We start from the raw sequence: 16,076 nt of genomic DNA on the forward strand, positions 1-16,076 counted from the left end.
TGTGAGAGGAATACATCGACTGGTTGCCTCCCACATGACCCTGACCAGGACCAGGATCAAACCACAACTGAGGTACATGCTCTTGACCAGAATCGAACCTGCAACTCATTGGTCCACAGGCCAACAATCTACTGCTGAGCCAAACCAGCCATGGCTGTTTAGGGCTCTTTAATTATTAATTCATTTGACGACTTGGCCCCAGAAACTAATTCCCAGCGACTCGACCTCTTTTGAACTTTCATAAATCATACCTGACCCCTTGGGCATGACTGCCCTAGTCTTACTTTGGGAAAGGATCCAATATGGCTAGCACCACACTAACAGTTTTTATGGACCATATAGTGTAATCAACCAGAAGGTGGCATCCCCAGATGAAGCCATCCTGGACAGGGAAGGGAGGCAACGCAATCTGTGAACACCATGTTGTTTCCTTATTTTTAAATCTTTCCAAGTTAGTGTGGACTATAAATTACTTGTTCATATATAGCCTTGGAAAACCTTGTAATTCAAAGAGGCCTTGTGGTAAACTGTAAAGAATACTGAGGCTAGAATTAAAAAGACCAAAGTAAAACTTCAGCTCTACTACATAACACACTTTGGACAATTTACACAATCGCTCTCAGCCTCCTGACTCTCCCCATCTCTAAAATGGAGATAATACCACCTAACAAATAAGGATAAATAGATATCTTTGTCTAAAGTGCATAGCACAGTGTCTGGTACATATGTGTACAGAAAAATATTAGCTACTTGCCATTGGTAGTATTAAACTAAATAATGACTATGGGCATATTGCGTAACATAAAAAGGGCTACCTGAAGTGTTTGCAAATATCTGACTCCAATATGAGCAAAATAATTTTTGCATCATATTCATTACATTACATCCTCATCTTCATCACCAAGTGAGCAAAAAGCAAGTATTCACATTTATCCAAAGGAACTAATGAAAGATGAAAGCACAGGTTTAGACATAGGCTGCTGCATCATTATGACAGCTGAAAACCGAAAACCACATAAATGTCCAAAAACAGAGCCTAGGTAAGGAAATCATAATATATACATAAAATAGACTAATAGGCAACAATTAAAATTATGTTCTGGAAGCATATTTATGAATAGAAAAATATGGCCAAAATATACTGTTGAATGGGGGGAAAAGAAAGTTAAGAAATAGATGTTCTGTTTTATATATTATAAACTTATCTTGTATGAATTTTAACAAACATATATTAGCTAGAAAATAAAAGAAAGTGTATCATATGATCCCACTTTTCTTTTTTTTCAATTGTTATTAATTTATTTTTGTTACAGATGTTTCTCCTTTTTCCCCGCTAGACACCCTCCTCCCCATCCTGCCTCCCCTAACACCCTAGCATTGTTGTCTATGTCCATTTGTTATGCATACATAAATAAAAGTTCTTTGGTTCATCTCATCCATCTCTCCTACACCCCTACTCTGAGGTATGTCAGTCTGAACCATACTCCTTTCTATGTCTCTGGGTCTATGTTGTTCATCAGCCCACCTTGTTCATTATATTCCACAAATAAGTGACATCACATAGTATTTGTCTGTTTCTGATTGACTTATTTCACTTGGCATAATACTCTCCAGTTCCCTCCATGTCATCTCAAAGGATTAGAGATCTTTCTTTCTAACAGCTGCATAGTATTCCATTGTGTACGTGTACCACAGTTTTTTAATCCACTCATCTACTGATGGACACTTGGCTTGTTTCCATATCTTAGCTATTGTGAATAGTGCTTCTATGAACATAGGGTACATATGTTCTTTCAGATTGGTGTTTCAGGTTTCTTAGGATATATTCCTAGAAGTGGGATCACTGGGTCAAATAGCAATTCAATTTATAATTTTTTGAGGAAACACCATACTGTTTTTCATAGTGTCTGCACTAGTCTACATTCCCACCAGCAGTGTGTTAGAGTCCCCTTTTCTCCACACCTTGGCCAGCACTTGTTTGATGATTTGTTGATGGCAGCCATTCTAGAAACTGTGAAGTGATACCTCATAGTTGTTTGAATTTGCATCTCTTTGATGATTAGTGACTTTGAGCATTTCTTTATATGTCTCTTGGCTATTTCTATGCCCTTTTCGGTGAGGTGTCTATTTAGGTCCTCTGCCCAATTTTTAATTGGGTTCTTTGTCTTCCGTTGGTTGAGTTGTATGGGCACTCTATATATTTTGTAAAGTAAGTATCATTGGTAATTATGCTTTCCCATACAGTGGATTCCCTTTCCATTTTGATGGTTGTTTCTTTTACTGTGCACAGGCTTTGGAGTTTGATGTAGTCCCATGTGTTCATTTTTTTTTCCTTTGTTTCTGTTGCCTTAAGTGATGCATCAGTGAAAATTCTGTTGCGTATGATGCCTGAAATTTTGTTGCCTACATTTTCTTCTAGGATTTTTATTGATTCAAGGTAATATTTAAGTCTTTTATTCATTTTGAGTTTAATTTTGTGAATGGTGTAAGTTGTTGGTCTAATTTCATATTTTTGCAAGTAGTTGTACAATTTTCCCAACACTATTTATTAAAGAGGCTGTCTTTACTCCACTGTATGCTCTTGCCACCTTTGTCAAATATTAATTGAGCATAATGCCTTGGGTCAAGTTCTGGGTTCTACGTTCTGTTCCATTGATCTATATGCCTAGTCTTGTGCCAGTATCAGGCTGTTTTGATTACAATAGATTTGTAGTATAAACTGATGTCTGGTATTGTGATCCCTTCTACTTTGTCCTTCTTTTTTCAAGATTCCTGTGGCTATTCAGGTCTTTTTGGTTCCATATGAACTTTTGAAGTATTTGTTCTAGTTCTGTGAAGTATGTCATTGGTAACTTGATGAGGATTGCATTGAATCTATAGGTTGCCTTAGGTAGTATGGACATTTTAACGATGTATGTGCTTTCACTTTTTTATATCTTCCGTTATTTCATTTTTCAATGTTCTGTAGTTTTCTGCAAATAGATCCTTGGTTTCTTTGGTCAACTTTATTCCTCGGTATATTAATTTTTTTCCACGATGTTAAGTGGGATTGTTTTTCTGTTTTTCTGTGAGTTAATTATTGGTGTATAAGCATGCTGTCGATTTCTTGATGCTAATTTTGTGTCCACTACCTTGACAATTTTGTTTGTTATATCTAGCAGATTTTTGATGGAGTCTTTAGAGTTTTTGATGTATAATATCATGTCATATGCAAATAATGATAGTATCACTTTCTCCTTTTCAGTTTGGATCACTTTTATTTTTTCTTCACAACTGATTTCTGTGGCTAAGACTTCTAGTACTATGTTAAATAAGAGTGGCGAAAGGGGGCATCCTGTCTTGTTTCTGTTCTTAGGGAAATGCTTTTAATTTTTGCCGATTGAGTATGATGTTGGCTGTAGGTCTTTCATATATGGCCTTTATTATGTTGTGGTATGATCCCTTTATTCCCACATTACTGAGCGTTTTTATAAGAAATGGGTGCGGATTTTGTCAAATGCTTTTTCAGCATCTATTAATATGATCATATGTTTTTTATCTTTCATTTTGCTTATGTGGTGTTCATAGTATATGTTAAGGATCCTTTATATTTATTGATTAGTGAATATTTTACTAGCCTTGCATCTCTGCGATGAATCCCACTTGGTCATGGTGAATAATTTTTTTAATGTATTGTCGGATCTAATTTTCTAATATTTTGTTCAGAAGTTTGGTATCTATGTTCGTCAGGGATATTGGCCTGTAGTTTTCCTTCTTTGTAGCGTCTTTTTCTGGTTTTGGAATTAGAATTATACTGGCCTCAAGTTTGAAGGTCTTCCTTCTTCTTGAATTTTTTAGAATAGTTTGAGGTGAATGGGTGTTAGTTCTTCTTTTAATGTTCAGTACAACTCCCCTGTAAAGCCAGCCAGGCCTGGGGCTTTTGTTTGCTGGGGGATTCTTGATTACATCTTCAATTTCCTTAGTGGTTATTGGTCTGCTCATATTTTCTATCTCTTCCCAGTTCAATTTTGGGAGACGATGTGTTTCTAGAAATTTGTCCATTTCACCTAGATTGTCCATTTTATTGATGTATAATTGTTCATAGTATATGTTAATAATCCTTTATATTTCTGTGGTGCCAGTTGTTACTTCTCTTTCATTTCTGATTTTGTGTATTTGGGTTCTCTCTGTTTCTTGGTGAGTCCAGCTAAGGGTCCATCAATTTTGTTTATCTTTTCGAAGAACCAGCTCTTTGTTTCAGTGATACACTGAATTGTTTTTTTTTTGGTCTCTATGTAATTTATTTCAGCTCTGATCTTTACTACTTCCTTCCTTCTACTTGCTCTGGGGATTTCTTTTTGTTTGCTTTCTAGTGCTTTATGTTGTGAGGTTAGATAGTCTATTAGAAATTTTTCTTGTTTCTTGAGGTAGGCCTGTAGTGCTATGAACTTCCATTTCAGAAGTGCTTTGCTGCATTCCGTACATTTTTTGTTGTTGTGTGTTCATTTTCATTGGTTTCCAGGAAGTTTTTAATTTCTTCCTTGAACTCCTTGGTAAGCCATTCATTGTTTAATAACATGCTATTTAGCCTCCATGTGCTCAAATTTCTTTGCATGTTCTTGCTGCAATTGATTTCTGCTTTGATGCCATTGTGATCTGAGAAGATGCTTGATATGATTTCCATGTTCTTGAACTTGTAGAGACTTAGTTTGTGCCCTATCATGTGGTCTATCTTTGAGAATGTTTCATGTGCACTGGAGAAGAATGGGAATTCTGTAGTTTTTGGGTGTAATTCTCTGTAGATATTTATTAAATCCATTTGATTTTGTGCATCATTTAGAATCTCTGCATGCATGATAATTAATTGTGTAGAGGATCTATCCAGTGATGTCAGCAGGGTGTTGAAGTCCCTGTTATGATTGTATTACTATCGATTTCTCCTTTGAAGTCCTCCAGAAGATTTTTAATATATTTTGGTGTTCCTATATTGGGTGCATATGTTTACCAAGGTTATATCCTCCTTTTGGATAGATCTTTCCATATTATGTAGTGGTCTCCTTTGTCACTAATTATGGCCTTCATTTTGGAATCTATTTTATCATATATGATTATTGCTACTCCAGCTCTTTTTTCCTCTCTGTTTGCTTGGAAGATTATTTTCCATCCCTTCACTTTCAGCCTATGTGTGTCTTCGTTGTGAGGTAGGACTCTTTTAAACAACATATATATGAGTCATACTTTCTTATCCAATCGGCTACTCTGTGTCTTTAGATCAGAGCATTCAGTCCATTTACTTTTAAGGTGATAATTGATATGTACTTATTTATTTCCATTTGTGTTTATTGTGGTTATATTTTTATTCCTATTTCTTGTACTAATTACAGCAGTCCTTTTAACATTTCTTGCAGAGCTGGTTTAGTGGTTATATATCCCCTTAGTCTTGTTTTGTCTGAAAGGCTACTTATTTCACCTGCTATTTTAAATGATAGCCTGGCTGAAAGGAGTAGTCTTAGATTCAGATTCTTGTTTTTCATGACCTTGATTACTTTATGCCATTCCCTTCTGGCCTGTAGTGTTTAAGTTGAGAAGTCAGCTGACAGCCTTATGGGGGTTCCTTTGTAAACAACTTTTTGCTTATCTCTTGCTCCCTTTAGAATTCTCTCTTTGTCTTTAATTTTTGGCATTTTAATTATTATGTGTCTTTGTGTGGGCCTGTTTGGGTTCTTCTTACTGGGGGCTCTCTGTGCTTCTTGAACTTGAATGCCTTCTTCCTTCACCAAGTTAGAAAAGTTTTCTGTCACTATTTCTTCAAATATATTCTCTAACCCTTGATCATTTTCTTCTTCTTTAGGTACTCCTATGATACAAATGTTATTATGTTTCCAGTTGTCCCACAATTCTCTTAGGCTGTCTTCCTGTTTTTTAATATATTTTTTTTCTATTTTGGTTATATTTTCTACCATGTCTTCTAATTCTCTGATCAGTCCTCAGCTTCCTCTACTCTGCTGGTTAGTCCTTCCAATGTGTTCTTTATTTCTGTTATGTCACTCTTCATTTCCACTTGATTGGTTTTCAATGTTTCTGTATCTTTACTCATGGTGTTGATGTCCTTACTTATCCTGTTAAATTTCCTCAAGATCATGGTTTTGAACCCTTCCTCTGATAACTTACTTAACTGCATGTTATTGATCTCATCTTCAGTAGAGTCCTCTTGTTCTTTCATTTGGGATTTGTTTCTTTGTTTCATCATTTTGGCTACCTCAGTGCATTTTGGAGACTGCTAATTTTTCCCTGTGGGTGTTAGTGTTCTGCTTTTTTGGCTCCTTCTTCTAGGTTTGGATGAGTGTGGGAGGACCCATGTTAAACTCTACTGTCAAGTCTTACTTTCATGGGTTGATTTGCAAGCCCAGGAAAGGTTCATTTATTTTTTAGCTTTTTGCCTGGAGGCTATTAGTCTCAGTATCTTGATGAAGCTTGAGTTGCAGCAATTGAATGAAAAACTCCCTCAGGTGTTCAGTTTAAGAAAATATACAGAGGGTGGGGCAGATTCTGATTGTTAATGAGCCTCAATTTGCATCTCTCTGGCCCAGCTAGGTGTGGTTAAATCTCTGAAGGAGGGGCTGTTGCTTCTTTCCAGTGCTCTGGGAAGGGGCTTCATGAGCAAGATGGCCACTGTATTGTGTGGCCGTGACTCAGCAAAAACTCTGAGCACCCTCCAAATTCTTAGTGTCCCCACACAGTTCCAATCCAGTCCACGCTCCCTCTGATGGAGTCCAAGGTGAGTGGCTATAGCTAATTTAGTGCTCTGTCCCAGGCCTCTCCACTGTGGAGCCAGCTTGGGATTTTAACACCGAGGGAGCTGCTTATGCTTAGAGCTAAAACAGATGCTCTCCGTGGACTCCCAGCCTGTCCTCTCGCATCTCTGCAGACCTACCAGGCTCAATTCAGTGTCCTTTGTTCCTGTCCTTTTTTCCTGTCCCTGGTTATATGGGTCCTGTCCAGCTGCTTTTCTGTTGCTTTTTCCTGACAATTTGTCTTTATTTTAGTTGTAATTCCAGTTTGGCCCTGGGAGATAGTCTGTGTAGCTTACATTCACTTTACCACCATTTTGGAATTACTGATCTCACCTTTTAAATATATGGTGTATATGTTAAAATGTACCAATAAATTTTCAACAACTTTACACTGAAAGGTAATTATTTCTGCATGATAGAAATGTTGGTGATTTTTACTTTTTATTTGGACTTGGGTGAACTTTCTGTTATTGTTTTTTCAATGATTTTTTTTTTTTTTTACAAGGAACTTGTATGATTGTTCAATACCTTGGCAAATATTGTACCTAACCATAAGTCTCTCAAAATAGTTTAAACTTGGTTTCAAAGGCTGATATGCTGGTTTCTGGGAATCCTAGGCCTCCCAGATGCACACAGATACCTATCTGCTGCCCTCTAAATTTACTGTCAGAGAGACAAATGCAGGTATATTTCTTGTTTTCTCTGCTGCAGGAATTATGCTATTCTTGGAGGAGAGGGACATACAGAGTGACTGTTTAATGAGTATGGGGTTTCCTTTTGGTGTGACAAAAATGTTTTCTAAATAGACTTGATGATTACATAAAAATAAATGTACTAAATTCCACTATTTGTACATTTTTAAATGGTTAGTTGTATGTTGTGTGAATTTCACCTCCATAAAATAAAAATTAAGCTATGAACACCAAGTGCAGGTAACTTCATTATAGATGTAAAAAATGTGCCTCTTTAATTTTGTGTGTCTAATGTAAATACTTTACATACCTAGATCAAAATTTTAAAAGAAGCCTTCTCACTTTGTTTCAGGGAAATGCCTATTATTAACCGATATGCAGTTTTTATCATGTCATTATCATAGTCATAGGGTGTTAGAACTGAAAGACAACTCAGCCACTTCATTGTATAGAATAGGTAACTGATGCTAGAGAAGAGAAGACTTAAACACAGTAATTTACAAAATCAAATTTAGAATTCCATGGTTCAGTGTTCTTCCCACAATAATCTACTGCTATTCTTTTCTTTATTTAATTTTTTGATCATCTTTAAAATTATTTGTAAGTATTTACTATTTGATCAAATTCTCTGCCTCATGCTACTTTCTAGAATTTGCTTTGTACATCCAACCTCTTTTGTGTTTTGATAGTAGTATCATTTCAGTTGAGAGAAGTAGGTGATGGCTTGTGTATTAACTCAATAATTCTCCACAACTTATTGGCCTTATACTTACCCCTGGGAAAGCTGAAGATCTGGATTTCATCTGAGTCTCACAAACACTGTCATTAACACAGCAGTTTCTGTGTCTACACCTCTCACACTGCCTTGACTCCATAACCCAGCTAGATTATTTATTTGAGGGACAAAAATATCTTTCCATCCACAGCCAAGAACATTGTACCTTACTTTGCATGAATTAATTTCCTAGGAGGCCCATTCTTGAATGTTTCTTGAATGTGTCTCTCCATAGTTGGACTGTATGGTTGCCACTGATCTTCTGTTTGGAATCAAAGAAGCATTGACATTACAGAGACAGCAAAGATCTTCTGGGTATTTGGTTAAGTCACATGCTACCAATTTGAAGTTTTGTGACATATCCATTCAGACATTGAGAGTCATGAAGAATGGCAGGTTTTAAAAACATTCTGGGAATCTCTGGCATTCTGAGGAATTTGAATACTTTTTAAGACAATGGTATGAATTGAATCTGGATCCCAGACTACAGAGGTGTACCCACTGCACACCCCACCAGTGAAGCCTTATATGTTGGCTTTTGGGTGAATGTATTAAGCTCCTATACTATAATGTTCATCACAGTCATAATCATCATTATCATCATTATCACCATCCTAATAATAACTATAATTTTGAGCTATGACATACATCCTTCAAGCACCATGACCATGCTAGGCAGTTTAGCATGAAGTAATTTACCTGCAAATAAGTCCCTACCCAGTAGAGGCTCCTATAGATCAGAAAAGTGACATTACTAGGCACATCACGAGTTAAGTGGCAAAATCAGAATCTGAACTCAGGTCTGTCTTATTGGAAAATTACTGTTAATAATAATAACAAAATGAACAATGCTCCATTGCATGCTTATTATGTAGCAGGCAATGTACCCAATGTTAAATTTGCATTACAACTATGTTATGCAGATTCTGCATGACTTTGTATTACTGCTTTGGTTTGCACGATAACAAATGGGAAAGACACTAGGAATATTGGGAAATGGGGGTCCCAAAAGGAAAAAATTAAAAGCAGATACAAACATTTCTTGTAAAGTAGAATCAGAGAATAGTGGAGGTGACCAAACCCCCTGAATGGTAGAGCAGAAACCTAAAGTCCTGAGAAGGGGAGTAATGTGTTTTTATCACCTCCCTCAGAATATCAGGGTTTTTTCAAGCCTTTCAGATTGGCAGGTGGGGCCACCCCAACATTAAACAAGAACTCTGTTAAGACACCATGCAACAATGTGACAATGAATCCAGCACAGATCCTTACCCTTGAGGAACTCAATATCCACTGAGAAGACAGATAAGTCACAAACAACATGAATTTGAGCCAAGAAAAAAGTTCACTGACCCGGCTATGTGAGTTCTGAGGAGGAAAAATCCTTTCCAATTGGGAGCAAGGAGTCAGGAAAAGTTTAGTAAAGTGGATGATATAAATAAAACTATAAGAAGGAGAAATACATTTAAGTTAACAGCTATAGCCGAGGCAGAAAATATGAGAGTGTTTTCAGAAAGTACTGAGGGGTCCAGTTTGGCTGACAATGAATACAGGTGAAGGAGACCAGAGGGCTGTTCAATTGGTTGGGAAGCCCAAGAACAGAAAACTGAGGAAGGTAGACTGTTCCTTGGCTGCTAAACTCTAATTATAAGACAAAGGTAGTCAGAACTGGGCCTTAGAAGGATGTACCTAGCACTCTGTTATGATAAATGCTGGAGGAGAAAGAGGCCAAAGAGGAGAGATGCAGGAAGGTGGAGAACACTTAGGGGGATGTTTGTTGCAACAGCACAGACAAGAGGTAACGCAGCCTCCCTAAAATGGGCACTGGCTTGGGAAGTGTAGAGAGGTGGTTGTTTGCTATACTTTTCCTACTCTTCCACTAGGTCCACACTTAATTGCTGCATGGCATTTAAGTTATCTGCAGCGGTAAGTACTCACAGATCACACAAATCTTACTCCTTAGAGGTTCTCATTCCCTGAAGGGACATGACTAAATAGCTTCTGGATACCCAGTCCCTTTACTCTGTCTGTGCTATGCTTGGCAAAACTCTGGCATAATTGGGCACCTTTTTACATCCTCAAATTTTAAACCTTACAACACCATCAAAATACTTCAGTAATTGCTTTTTAAAGAGAGGAGTTTGGGTGTGGGATGTACAGACAGAAACCAGCCAATTCCAGACAAGAATCTTTAATTGTCTGTGATCACTTCTTTCATGGATCTTGGCTTCTAACTGGGGCTTTTTCCTATAGCATTCCTCAAGCAACCCACCTCCCATAGTCAAAGATTTTACTCTAACAGAGTGCTAGGTATATTCTTCTAAGGTCCAGTTCTTCTAACAGAAGAAGCTACTTGGCAGGCAATTTGGTATGTCCATTCAGATGTCAGTATTTACCAACTGAATCTCTGCAAATGTAGCTGTGAGGCATAGGGCAGAGAAAGATACACCATGTTCCTAAAAGTTTAGGTTTGACCTACTCAGAGCATTTTCATGATCTTCCAACCATTCAGTGATAATAGCTGCTGAAAATTAGCTAGGTGTATTTGGTTTTGGTTTTCTTTCTAAAGATGAGTTAGCAATCTTAGGATAAGGCAATAATACTTGATAATAAGCCAATCAGAGAAAAACAAGTATCACATGATCTCACTTATTTTTGGAATATAATGAACAAAATAAGCTGATGAACAAAATAGACCCAGAGACATAGAAGTGGGGTACAGACTGACAAACCTCAGAAGAGGGGGGTGGGGGGAAGGAAAAGATAAACCAAAGAACTTACATGCATGTATGCATAACCAATAGACAAAAACAACAATGCTGGGGGAGGATTGGGAGGAGGGTGTCAATGGGGGGAAAAGAAACATCTGTAACAAAAATAAATTAATATAAAATATTACCTTAAATATATATATATATATATATATATATATATATATATATATCCTATTGATGATGCATTCACCCTTTAATCTGCGACTGCTGTGATCTGGTATCCATTAATCATGAAATGTTGTGTGCAGTAGAGACAAGAAGGTGTGTAGAATAGGCAATGGGCTGGCAGCTGGGAAGTGTCCTTTTTAATCCTAGTTGTTCCAATAACTTGCTGAGTGACTCATGGGAAATTGCTTTCCATTTCTATGTTCTCTCCCAGCTTCATGACTCAGGCTCCAAGCTTTATACAATATAAATTACTGTAGTCCACCTTCATGATATCTACTAAATAGTGAGGCTCCAATAAGATAGGACATATAAAGCAATTAATCAGTGTGGGGCACATAGCAAGCACTCAATAAACTGGTGCAGTTACTATCACCATTAATAAGTTTTGACTCTTTATTTCCTAAACACTTAGATTACATCATCCTCTTTTCAGAATATGGTAGAACACATTACTTTACATTACAATACTTTAGAATACATTGCAGGCTGACATGACTAAGAAAAAATAACATAAGAATCTAAATTTAAGAGAAGATGTTTATTTTCATTACAAAAGGGAGTTTTCTTTTACCAAATAATTCATCACAGGTTTCTTGCAGAAAGTAAACTCCCCTCAAGTAAACATGAGTTGTTGTATGACTATGTGATTTTCATTCAATTCTTCAAGATTATTTCTACTGTGTAAAAACATGCATGCTTGGTATACATCAAGGGGAAGCACTGTTGACTTCTCTGGAAAATAGCAGCAATCCAGAAGTAATGTGAGTAACACTACATGGGAAAGCTAATATTGTATGATTGTAAATTGGGGCTAAAGCAAACTCGGACTTCTAACGCAAGATCTGTGACCAACCAGACATCCTAAGAGGAACCCCTCCCACATTCATGTCAGCACCTTCCAACTTACAGATCACATTCTGTACACAGAGGTGTCCTTAAGCTGCCTGGTAACTCCACAGAGGAACTCAAGATTGAGTACTCTCACTTGTCAGGTGACTCCACAGAGTCACAGAGAAGTTTGGTGATTTACCCCAAGCCGTCAGCCTATCAGCCACAGAGGTGGTGGTTAAGGTCCAGCACACATTTCTTTAAAGCTTCAACATGAATTTGTTCAATTCCAATGCTATGAATTTCTAAAGAAAAAATTGGGGTTTGCTTTTAGAAGTCCAGAGTTTTGTAATTTCCTGCTATAGTTTTATAGCCTTTGTACTTACAAATGTTTGGGGCTGGATGGAGAAACAGCTGTCACAGATGTAATGGGAGTACAAGATAATCGATTTGGGCCTCTAAGTTGTTTATTCTCATTATTGTTTCTGATAGCTGAATTAAATATTTAATTATTCATTTTATTGGGCTCAGACTCAGAGAATATGTGAGCAGAGATGGCAACTTCTAAGATCTAGTTAGGACTCCAAATGAAATGATGATGTGTGAAAGCTGCTACATAGAGTTAAAACGGGGCTTTGACATTTTCATAAACAGATTATAAACTCTTCATTGCCAAGTGTGAAGAAGCCAGGATTTGCTGATGCAAGCATGACCCTGAAGGAAAAAGAGGAGACAAAGAAGACTAAGAAGAAGCTGGGGGAAGGGAAGCAAGAGTCCCTGAAGAGCCACTCCGTAAAATCACTACTGCACCTGCTGAAGACATGAGGAATTTAAGCTTCAGGATATTCCCAGAAAGCCTCAGAAGCTTGTAAATTATTCTTTGTGTAGAAGCCACGTTATTTTTTTATTCCTATTCTACTTTTAACATGTATTAGACCCTAGGGATATAAAAGTGATTTAGACAAAGATGTACCCTTAAGGACTACACAGTAGAATGAGGAGGGGGAGTGTGGACAAGTAAACTGACAAATACCACAAAGTATAATAAATAGAGACATATGCTAGCACTATTTTAATGGGCACTGGCCCCTTATAGTAATGCTTGTAGATGTTATTTTATCACATCTAAAATTATGGTTGTGGCGGGGGAGCATATTGTAACTTGTCCCTCGGAGGTCCTTTTCTTGAAACAAAAGCAACTGGTTATTTGTCATGAATACATTACATACAATAAACCTCTTAAAAAGCCAAGGCAACAAAATAAACTAGTCCCAGCAGATAAAATATGCTGATCATAAAACATTTGTCTTTCACGGCTGAAAAGAGAAGAATCCGGTTCTGAATGAAAGCTGACCTCTCAGGCCATCTGCCAGGGCTAAGTCTGAATCTAGAGTGAATTTTCAAAAGTAGAATTTAAAATAAATATTTATAGTGCAGGATAGTGCAAGGAAACTTTATTTGGTGGGTTACCTGGAAAGGGTATAGGGGATTTTCTTGCATATCGTGTATCATCTGAGAGGGAACAAATTCATTTGAGGGACAGTTCAGGGGATGGGGGCTAACTGGGCGGTTTCCATGGTGCCTGGGAAATTGGGGAGGAAAGCACCTGGCAAGCTGTGGCAAAACAACTGGGCTGCAGGGTCAAAGATATTGGGAGGGCGGGATGAGAGGATAAGAGGGTGGGGGAGGGCCAGGGAAGCCAGGCAGAATGAGACAGGGCAGTCATGTGGGTCCTAGGGGGCGAGGTCCCAAGGCAGCCCAGAGAGAACAGTCTGGTGAAGTAGCTATCAAAGGGAAGGACTCTTTTCTGGACCAGAAGCTGAATGTGCACAGAATGCCTTAGGAGGACTCAAAGCACCTGTGGTCAGGACCCTGCTGAGGGGTCTGTGGCTGGCCTGGAAGACAGCAATCAGGGACAGTGAGCCCCATGGGAAGGTTGTGGCAGAGATTTGGAGGTGAGCATTAGGGGACCAACTTGTGGCTTTTATGTAGGCTTAAGTCTCCATTTATTCTGGGACAGACTGGGGCAAGTGCCCTGTCGGCTTTAGATCAGCCAGAGTCCTCAACACCAGTCTAGGGCTCTACCAGAGACAGTAGTTATGGTAAATGAAGATCCCAACCTGGAGGAGCAGGATGGCACCTCTAAGAAGGAGTTTGAGCTCCAGGCAGATCCCAGCATCTCTGCCCATCTCGGTGTCTCTGTGAACCCTAGCAGTTCAGTCCAACCCAGTGCTTTGGCCCAACCCAGTGGCTTGGCTCACTCAAGTAGTTCAGCTCACCCAAGTAGCTCAGGCCCCAAGGACCTCAGTGTGATCAAGGTGAGCAAGCCCTGTTGGATGTTGGTCCTGTTTAGCTGCTACTCAATGTGCAATGTGTTCCAGTGGCTCATTCAGTATGGCTCCATCAGTAATGTCTTCGTGAACTTTTACCACGTCAGTCACTTTGCCATTGACTGGATATCCATGTGCTACATACTGACGTACATACTTCTACTAATGCCAGAGGGCTGGGTGCTGAAAAAATCCAGCCTGCACACCATTGCCCTCACCTGCTCTGCTCTCAACTGCTTGGGGGCCTGGGTGAAGTTGGGCAACCTGAAGCCACATCTCTTCACAGTCACTGTGCTGGGCCAGGTCATTTGCTCTGTGGCCCTGGTCTTCATCCTGGGCATGCCCTCCTGCATAGCTTCAGTCTGGTTTGGGGCTAATGAGGTTTCAAAGTCCTGCTCCATAGCTGTCTTTGGCAATCAGCTTGAAATTGCAATTGGGTTCTTGGTCCCTCCTGTTTTGGTACCCAATATTGAAGACAAGGACAAGTTGATCTACCACATCAGCATCATGTTCTGCATAATAGGTGGTATTGCCACTCTTCTTTTCATCCTTGTCATCATCATATTCAAGAAGCCTGAATATCCTCCCAGCAGGGCCAATCCCTGAATTATGGCTTGGTACCCACTGATGCTTCTTACTTTAGTTCCATCATCCAGCTCTTCTAAAACCTCAACCTTGTGCAATTTATCATCACCTAAAGTCTGAATGCTGGAGCTTTTTATGCCTTGTGCACTGTGCTGAATCGTATGGTGATCTTGCACTACCCAGGGGAAGAAGAGAATGCTAGAAGAATCGGCCTTACCATCATTTTTGCAAGAATGCTTGGGGCTGTGATCTCAGGCATCTGGCTTGATTGGTCCCAAACATACAAGGAAACAATCTTGGTGGTCTATATCATGACTCTGGTGGGCATGGTGACATACACAATGTCCTTGAACCTGGGACACCTGTGGGTAGTGTTCATCACTGCTGGCATAATGGGCTTCTTTATGACTGTCTATCTCCCACTAGGATTTGAGTTTCCTGTGGAGATGACATACCCAGAATCAGAAGGCATGTCATCTGGCTTTCTCAACGTGTCTATCCAGGTATTCAGGATCATCTTCACCATCTTCCAGGGCCATATTACCAACAACTATGGAACAATGCCTGGGAATATTTTTCTGTGTATGTTCCTCACCCTTGGAGCAGCCCTCACTGCATTCATCAAGGCAGATCTCCAGAGGCAAAAAGCAAACAAAGAAACTCCTGAGAATAAACTCTCAGAGGAACAGGAGGAGGTAAGCAGTACCAGCAAACCACCCACCACTGTGTCTAAGGAGTGTCTCTAAGAGAAAAGGTGGTTGCAACTCAGGGAACAAGGAGAACACCCCACCCACCTCTTTATCCAGCACAGCTCTCACTGCCAACACAACGTATCTGGTCTTCATTGGAGCAGCTTCTGGAGGGAGCTGGCTGTAATGTTTGTGTCTTAGATGGCAGTGCCCATGCCTCCTGGAACTCACTCAAGATTTGCATGGTCTAGTTGGGATAAATCACACCTTTCACTAAATGCAGATTTGATTCCTGCCCCCTCCCTTTTTTAGTTCTGAGAGCTGGTATTAGGAGAGGCTGGTGAGTACTGGAGTCAGTTCTGGCTTGGTGCCTTGCTTTCATCTTCACCTATATCCCTCATAAAGAAAGCCTGCCAAATTTTCATGGAAAGAAAGCTTACTCAGGATATTAGTGTTCTAGTGCCT

General features: G+C 39.0%; 1 protein-coding gene across 1 annotated transcript; it reads left to right on the plus strand.

The window, feature by feature from the left end:
* Nucleotides 1-14,106: 14,106 nt before the first annotated feature.
* Nucleotides 14,107-15,668, plus strand: LOC118635767 (feline leukemia virus subgroup C receptor-related protein 2-like). Its single transcript, XM_036270658.1, is given in 2 exon segments — nt 14,107-14,929; nt 14,932-15,668. Coding segments are annotated over 2 exon segments (1,560 nt in total).
* The last annotated feature ends 408 nt before the right edge of the window (nt 15,669-16,076 follow it).

The sequence above is a fragment of the Molossus molossus genome, unplaced genomic scaffold (genome assembly GCF_014108415.1).
Source record: "Molossus molossus isolate mMolMol1 unplaced genomic scaffold, mMolMol1.p scaffold_m16_p_2, whole genome shotgun sequence".
NCBI classification, from domain to species: domain Eukaryota; kingdom Metazoa; phylum Chordata; class Mammalia; order Chiroptera; family Molossidae; genus Molossus; species Molossus molossus.